Source organism: Alligator sinensis, unplaced genomic scaffold (genome assembly GCF_000455745.1).
Source record: "Alligator sinensis unplaced genomic scaffold, ASM45574v1 scaffold1312_1, whole genome shotgun sequence".
NCBI lineage: Eukaryota > Metazoa > Chordata > Crocodylia > Alligatoridae > Alligator > Alligator sinensis.
This window is the reverse complement of record NW_005843141.1, coordinates 108,618-117,308: the sequence shown is the minus strand read 5'-3', so window position 1 is coordinate 117,308 and position 8,691 is coordinate 108,618. Positions and strand designations below refer to the sequence as shown.

The 8,691-nt window shown below is 42.1% G+C and overlaps 1 protein-coding gene across 4 annotated transcripts; it reads left to right on the top strand.

The window, feature by feature from the left end:
- Window positions 1-145: 145 nt before the first annotated feature.
- On the top strand, window positions 146-8,074 carry CCNA1 (cyclin A1). Of its 4 annotated transcripts, none has more exons than XM_014526738.2 (9): window positions 146-162; window positions 541-714; window positions 2,948-3,191; window positions 3,365-3,525; window positions 4,356-4,579; window positions 5,404-5,608; window positions 6,400-6,513; window positions 7,299-7,432; window positions 7,818-8,074. In XM_014526738.2, exons 2-9 carry the CDS (start codon window positions 565-567, stop codon window positions 7,867-7,869), a joined length of 1,284 nt encoding a protein of 427 aa, XP_014382224.1. In that variant the 5' UTR covers window positions 146-162; window positions 541-564; the 3' UTR covers window positions 7,870-8,074. The 4 variants fall into 4 exon arrangements, with proteins under 4 accessions (XP_014382224.1, XP_006037645.1, XP_006037643.1 ...); XM_006037583.2 differs by lacking the exon at window positions 146-162 and adding an exon at window positions 276-298; XM_006037581.3 differs by lacking the exon at window positions 146-162 and adding an exon at window positions 283-402.
- Window positions 8,075-8,691: the final 617 nt, after the last annotated feature.

Sequence of the window (8,691 nt, the reverse complement as noted above, 5' to 3'; positions counted from 1 at the left end):
GGTCGGACCGGGGCTGGGCTGGGCCGGGCCTGAAGGCGGGGGTACAGGTAAAGCGGGGGCGCTGCCCGCCCACCCACAGCGCCCCTTGTCCTTGCCCCCACCCCCAGTGGTGCTCCCTGTCTCCACTGCTCTGAGCCTACACAGATCAGGCTCAGATCCCAGGTGTTCATCCCCCCCCCCTACTGATCTCAGCTGCTGGAGATCAAGGTGCAAGCTGTAGTCTATTTGGTTGGGGCAGTAAAAGGAGCCTGGAGGAAGGCTGCTGCCTCTCCACTGCAGTGTATATGTGCATGCATAGGTGACTGGTAGGGGTGCATGTGTCCTCCCCAATGACCAATACTGATGCTGTTGGATGGGCTGGTGCCCCCCCCCCCGACAGGGCTGCTGCCATTGGTGACTTCTGTGGGTGCCCCCCCAGATTCAGGAGGCACCAGTCGCGTGCGTGTGTGTGGCAGGAGGGAGAGAAACCAGGGAGATGATCAGTCTTGGAGGAACAACTAACCTGCTTTTCTCTTTCTTTCATGTTCTCTCTCTCCCCAGCTCTCTGCTGCTGATTCAGAGGCCATGCGGCGCAGCGAGGACAAGGGTGGGGTCTCCCAAGTGGGGAACCGGGAGCCCCGCCAGGCTACAGCTCCTTCCAGCCAGCCTGCCCTGCAGAGGGCCGTGCTTGGGTTGCTGACCGAGAATGGACAGTGCCTTCGAGCCTGCGGCCAGGTAACTCTTGGAGAGCTGCTGCTTACACTGGGGCGTGACCTGGTCTGACAAACCCTTTTGGGTGCTGGTGCAGAGACAGTGTGAGCAGGGATGGTGCAGGTAGCTCAGCTGGGATGGTGCAGGGTAAGCCAGTTGTCAGGACTTCTGTGCTAGAGTTGGGCTGCTTCTGGGAAGGCTTGTTTCTCTTTGTGTCATGCACAAAGGGCCACTTCTGATGGGCAACTTCTGTTCTGTTGATGATCTCTAAAGTTGGTTTAAAAAAAAAAATGAAACCAATAAAACCTCACCCTGGTTCTGCAGACAAACCTGTAAAACTGAAGCATGTTGCTGTGATATTGATACACAGGTATCCCCTCTGTCTGTAGTACCCAAACTTCTCAAAGTCTTATCCCAACAAGACAGGTTTTTAGATATCTGAAGTCCTAGGTACCTGGCCTGATGATTCTTCTTCCCTCTAGCTAAAGTGGCTTCTGACTCTCGGCTCCCCTCAAAAGGGGCACAAGGTAACAACCCTCCCAAACAATGATATTGGGCATTTTCTTTTTAAACCCACAGCTTGGAAATATGTAGTTTTGCAAGGCCTGGCTTTCACATTTTCAGATAAGCTTCTAGCTCATAGGAGTGGGGAAAGGGAAGAAGTGTTAAATGTGGCCTTGGCAGGTGCAAACCAAAAAGTAAACCACCTGCTGGAGAGTCTTCAGTCATAAGCCAGTCTCTACTCTAAAGGAATATTTAGAATCGGCAGTATTGGGATTGACTTGTCTACTACATGCTATGCAGCATGGAGAGGAAACAGGTCAAGTGGCCATGAGGGGTGGGGGGCATTTGAAGGGCAGTGCTTCAGTTACTACCCAATAAGTAGGACTTCTCATGGTGGGAAAGAGGATGGAAGGGGCACTGCTGGCAAGCACTTAATATAGTGATGCTCTTCTTAACCTGCTCAATCTTTTTCCTGATAGGAAGGTCACTGAAGGGACTGTTAAGCAGCCTGTTTTAGATGCTAGAATGTGGGGTTTGGTGGAAATGCAGATGCTGCTTAACTGCCAACTAGTGCTCTGTGCCTCCATGGTCATGTGGCTGCCTACAGGATTCCCATGTCGTGGCATGATGTTCAGGGAGCTAGAACTACTCCTGGGGGAAGCCTTTATTTTTGCCTTGGCCCCTCTTCCCTTGCTGATCTTATTACCTCTGGCACATCGGCTGGTCCTGAAACCTAAGGCTTGTAATACAAGTTAATGTGACTCTAGTACTGCACTGCAAAAATTGGCTAGAAATGCACTTTTCCTGTAATATGGTTACTATTCCTTTAGGGTGTCTGATAGCCACCTGACTGACAAAATAGTAGATGACTCTTACTTTCACTGACTACTACCTTTTTAGGTTTCACCTTGCATTGCATGGTAAGAGCCATGCTCTGTGCCCTTCAAGCCTGTTCCTAAACAAAAAGATCCTTGTTTTCAGAAGTATGGAGAAACCACTGAAGCTAGTAGGCTTTCAGCATCACTTGCTTGAGTCTGTGTGCATTTCTTGTTGGTATAGTCCACTAGCCTGTATTTATCCTAGCCATAGCTACAAACCCGATATGCCTGTTCATACTCCTGTTTATGTACAGTTGTGGGTTAAACTGCAGTAGTCTATGGGGGGGAGGGGTCAGAGGAACAAAACAGAGTTACCACTTGTAATCTGCAGCATAATGTTATCTTATCTTATCCATGCAAACTGCTGCCCCCCCCCCCCCCAAAAAAAAATCAAACAAAACCAAAACAAAACAGTAAGCTTATTGGTAAAGCTGACAAATATTATTTCCTTTCCTTCCTTGTTATCTTAGTTTAATGCTTTCAAGAGTCCTAGGCTTCACTTTACAATTCGTATCTTTTAACTAACTAGCTTGAAATGTAGTATGAAACTTCAGTAACTCTCTGAGGCTGGTCCTCTTGCTGACATCTAATAGTCTCCTATGCTGCTTGTGCCGAAGACCAAACCTGGTATACAGTTAATATGCCATATAGCATAAAAGACTCGGCTTACAGCAAGAAGGCAATAAGTAGAACTTAAATACCAGTTGTTAATTGCAAGCTTTCTTCTTAGCTAACTTCTAGCTTTTTGATGCAAATAGTTTTCTCAAGTTGGTAACCTGCAGTGTTGTATAAAGTGGGAAGCTTTCTCTTAAAATGGGAATTGTTCTGTTCCCACCAATTCTCTCCCTACAGGATTACTCTCTACTCTGTTTCAGGGCACTACCATTATCAGGCACTTCTCGGGCTCCGAAAATACCTTCCCTCCAGCTGGAAAAAACACACGACCGAGCTGCATGGTTAATGCAACATCAAAGCAAGGGTTTGCTATTTACATAGATGAACCAGAGCAGAAAGAAAGATACAAGTGCACAGTTGTAGAAGAGGTGGAACCTAGCCTGTGTGAAGTGGCTTCTAGTACAGTGAAATCCAGTATTCATCTGCTATTGAATTTGAGCACAGGTAACTGGTCATTGCACAAACCTTGCATATGACATTGATCTGTAATGTGAAGCAATTGGCTTCCTTTGCTCAAATCTCTTGCATAACTACCCAAAGTGTTTGTGAAGTTGAAAGGAATAACAACTAAGCCAAATCATCTAGCAAGACATTTATGTGATGTCCTGACTATGCAGGTTCTCCCATGGTGGTGGATACATCATTCCAGAATCGGTCTGAAGATCAGCTGGATGCTTCATTCCAGTCTCAACATGAAGATCAAGTGGATAACAACACAGATGTAATGAATGTTGGAGAATATGCAGAAGATATTCATCAGTACCTCAGAGAAGCTGAAGTGAGTAGTTTAACAAACCTAGAATATTTGGGTGTCTTTGGCTCTCATGTCATGCCAGCCATGTTGCATAAGACAACCTTTAGCTACTTTCTCTGCTGTCGATTTGTTTTCTGCAAAACTTTCTTAATTAAGCTCATTTTATTGCTGGCCTCACAAGAGCTGAGCAAAAGGCAGTGAGAGAAGATCCTTTCGGGATACAGCACAGCTATGGTGAAAGCATCTCTTCACTAGAATTTCTTCTTATTTGGTGTACCCTAGACTTATTGGATGAGGAGAGATCTGACACAGCAAGAAGAGAACTATTGGAAATTCAGCAAAAACAGAAAGCTGAAGCATCAGAGAGAGCGCCTATTGCTTGGGACTTATACACAGCAAAATATTGTGCCCTTTTCACAGATAACTATCAAAACTGAGTTTCTGGACAGTCTTTCAATAGGAGAAGTCTAGGCAATGGACTCTAGTAATCTTAAACTGGACCCTAATCTGTTAGTGAAAGGGAGTATATGACAAATGTCTGGAGTTGGTCCTTTGGTCTCTTCCAAGCCTATGTTCCTAATTTATACAACTCCTAGCTTTCATTTGGGGATCGGGGGAAGATGGGTAATGCAAAGCAGACAAACTGATCACAAAACTATACCTAATTCATCTGTATACTGGTATCTGCACCTTTTAATGCTATTGGTGGTAATGGAGAAGATATTGAACTTTTTTCATTTCTAGTGTATAACATTGGTGTATAAAACATTGAAAATTGTAAACTTTCAGCTAGTATGGCTAACAATATTATTGTAGTGGAGGTCCTAACTTAAGTGTTAAATCTATCCTAACAGGTAAGATACAGACCTAAACCATACTACATGAGGAAGCAGCCAGATATCACAGCAGGGATGCGTGCAATTTTGGTGGACTGGCTAGTAGAAGTTGGGGAAGAGTACAAACTACGTACTGAAACACTTTATTTGGCTGTAAACTTTCTGGACAGGTTTCTTTCTTGCATGTCTGTCCTTAGAGGAAAGCTGCAGCTTGTAGGAACAGCAGCAGTTCTTCTGGCTGCGTAAGTGTTTGTTTTGACCTGTCAGTTGACTGAGATTTTTTTTATTTTATTTTTATTTATTTATTTATTTTACATTTTTCCCCCCCTTCCCATCTTGCTAATATTTCCTATTATTAAGATGATTATGATTGTGATGGTGATTATTATTATTCAACTAGAGATTTGAAATTCCTGCTCTCTGAAATATTGGGCAGCATTGGTCAACTTAACTTGTCTTTGTAGCCAAGTCTCAAACCTAATGAGAAGCTTAGTATTAAGTTAGTTTCCTACCTTCCTGTGGATTCATGGGGTAAATTTTATCTCAGCAGATCTAACTGGATAGGCTGATTTGTTGAAGCACAGGTACTATATGAAGTATTAGGCTAGAGTTTGAGCAACTTTCCGCTCTGGGCTGATTTATAGTTGGCCTTGATACAGTAACCAGTCTCACATTTTAAACATGGGATAAGAACCATTTTATTCTGTCTGGAGCATAATGTATTGCTGAGGCTTTTGGATTTTTTAAATAAACATTTTTGTTTTAGTACTTCAGTAGTAAGTTATAACTAAATACTAATAATATACTATACTGTGGGCTGTATGGGACCCAAGAGTGAAGCAAACTGCTGTTTTACAAGATATTATCAACGTGCCTAGTACCAGTCTAAAAAGACACTTGAGTAAAAGCTAATACAAGTAAAAACTCATGTGTATTAAAGGGCCTACCCTTTTGGAAGGGTCGAAAGTGGACTAGGTGCTCATTTGAACACTGTCTTGTACTAAAGCTCCTTTGGACTAAAACTCTGGCTTTGATTCATCAGCTTACTACTTGTACTCTCTTTCAGGAAATATGAAGAGATCTACCCACCAGAGGTAGATGAATTTGTGTATATAACAGATGATACTTATACAAAGAGGCAGCTGCTAAGAATGGAACACCTACTTCTGAAAGTACTGGCTTTTGACTTGACTGTACCAACTATAAACCAATTTCTCCTTCAGTATTTACAGAGACATGGAGTTTGTATTAAGACTGAGAACTTTGCCAGGGTATGAATTATGCTTCTCTAAGAGCTTGTGGGATGTAGTGATCAGAAAAAGAGGAACACTCATATTCTGAATTGGCTGCTCAAGAATAGGAAAGCTGACAACCATTGGCATTAGAGAATGCTAAGGTCTGTGACTTCCTGTTTAAAAAACAAACTAACAAAACCACAACCAACACCCAAGCTGGGAACTGTTGCCAGGGTTGTGACTTGATCTGGTAAGACTAAATGTAAACCTAAGACAAGCCACAAATTTTTGCTTTTCAAAACTTCACATTTTGACTAAACTCCAGAATTATGTCAAACTGGTTACTTGGGATGTCTGGAATACCACTGTGATGGAAGCTAGGCTGTTCAATGCTTAGAAATAACAACATAATAAAACTCTGCAAGATGGATTGCAAGCCTGTCTTTAGCCAAGAATCCCAAAGAATAGGGGCATGGGGGATGGGAAGTGGGCGTACTAGCTTACTTCAGGCCGTACAAACTTGTGGCAGTGCTGGCAATAGCCTGTTTCCAGAAGTGTGGTCCTGTGCAATAGCAAGACTGATCAGGATTCCTTTCCACTATTCTGTATCATTCAAACCTGTTGGGGAAAACCCCTGTTGATTTCCATCAAGGGCAGAATTCCACATTGACTTTCTAAATAGTTAAAAATAATTTCATTAGGAGGATGTATAATGATTGCTACCATCTCCAAAGCTCTAGCGTAAACAATACAAATCAACTTGTACTTCTCGAAGCATGTTGAACAGAGTGGCGCTTTTCATTTGAAATTGACTTTGTTTTATTTAGTATGTTGCAGAGCTGAGTCTCCTGGAAATTGACCCATTCCTAAAGTACCTTCCCTCACAAACGGCTGCAGCAGCTTATTGTTTAGCAAACTACACTGTCAACAAGCATCTGTGGGTAAGCATAAGGTTTGGGGGTGTTGAACAGCTTTTTATTTAATCTTTTTTTTTTTTTTTTTATTGTTTAAAGATCTAGACTTGGAAATCTACCCTGATAGCAGGTTTGTTAGATCAAACTAAAGACCTTTTGAGATTAGGGTTCTTCCATTTCAACTGGAATGTCCCATCTAGCTAGTCTGACTCCTTTACTTCTCTTATTCAGAGCTTTAGAAGAAGTAGAAGCAGCAGTACCTTGTTCCCTTGATATACCTGAATAATGAGAAACTTGTATAACCAAATGTCTTGCCAGTAGATTCAATCCATGCTTTAACCCAGAGCTAGCAGTGAATAGACTGGCCTAGACTTCTGTCAGAAACTCCCAGCACAACTACATCCTAAAATGCCACTTCTGCTTTGAAGTGATCCAAGGTGCCAAAGAGAGTCTGAATACAGCACATCATTTCTTTTTTTTTTTTTTCCTCCAAGTGAGAATTGTAGTAGTAAACAACTTGTCTAAATACTGAAGTACTCCCTTTTATAGGAAATGATTAGGGATGGGGTCCAGAGCAGGTCATTGGACATCTACAAGGCTCCTATCTGCATTAAAAAGGCAGCCATACTAAAGGCTTAAAATAGCTGAAGATATGAGGAAGCATCTTGGATGAGACTGGGAGGGTTCTGCTGTCCTGATCACTGCTTAGCAGTAATTTGGCAATAAACATTCTGATACATGTCTTGACACACTACTACTGTCAATTTGGAAGAAATTTGTCTAACCAAATAGAATTTTTCTCTACTGTTCAGCCAGAAACACTTGCTGCATTCACTGGGTATTCTCTGAGTGAGATAGTGCCTTGTTTGAGTGACCTACATAAGGCATGCCTGGATGCCCCCCATCGACAGCAGCAAGCAATTAGGGAGAAATACAAGCTGTCAAAGTAAGTGCCAAAGATGCAAAATGTTTTCTTTTTGTACCTGTTGCCTTAAATTTAAGGGAGGGATTAAAACTGACTAGATTGGTATAAATAAGCATTGCTCCGCTGACTGGCCCAGCATATGGGGAAGGCCCATGTGCAATTAAGAGTTGCTTTAAAAAAAAAAAAAGCCTGCCAGTTCCATGTAGCAGCTCCTGTAATTTCAAGGTGATGGCAGTGATTAATTGCACTCTTGAGGGGTGCAGTTATGCTTCTGATGAAAAGTGTAGCTTATCTATTCTTGTCAAACAGGAATCCTTGATTCTTTTATAGGACTGGAGCAGTATCTTGCAAACTAGCTTGTAACTAGTTGCCTATCTTTTTTTTTTCTTTTCTTTCTTTCTTGCAGGTACATGCATGTATCCCTCCTGGAGCCACCAGCAGTTCTTCCTCTTCAGTAAGGGCTAATGTACCAGCGGGCTGACTAAAACCCTTGCCTCCTGACCAATGACATTGGTCTTAGATTTTATAGGGCACTGCAGGTCATGTGTCAGTAACCAGGGTGTATCTTAACTAGCACTTTTTACTATTTAATTCTTTCAGAGACTTCAGACTCATTTTAATGTAACTGAAAGCACTTCTAATAAATATCTTACCATGTAATTGGACCTATTGAGCTTCACTTGTCTAAACCCCAAGTCAAGGTATTATATTTCAAGAGAAGAAAACTATATTCACTTCTCCCAGGAACTAGTAGTTAGTTCTTATTGTTTTCCTAGCTTGGGAATGGAGGAAGGCAAAGGTCTGATCTTTTGAGAGTTAACTATTAGTTTCTAAGGGTCCTGTTGGGGCCTAGCTGTAGTACTTGCCCCAAACTGTCTTAATGTTTATGAAGCCTAGAGCTACTTATCTCTTGCTCTGTGGGTTTTATGCTTGTTGGTAAGGTGTATGTTTCCTGGTGTTTGGGTATCTTCCCTAACACCTTTCTCAGACTTTTTTTTCAGAATTTTATCTCTCCCTCTCTCTTCCCTGCAATATGTTGGTAATTCAGAGAGAATCTTTTGGTTACATCTCTAAAGCCAACACTGCTTCTGTCTAGATCCCTTTGCTCTAACTTTTTCTCTCTTTTTTTTTTTTTGTTTATGTTATCTATTTGAAATCTTATAGCTACTCTACCACAGCCAGATTTAATTATACTCCAACACTAATTAAAAGTCAATATGAGATGGTCTGCAGTTGCTTCCAGGACCCTTCCCTAAAGACTTGTTTGCAGTCCTTCAGAT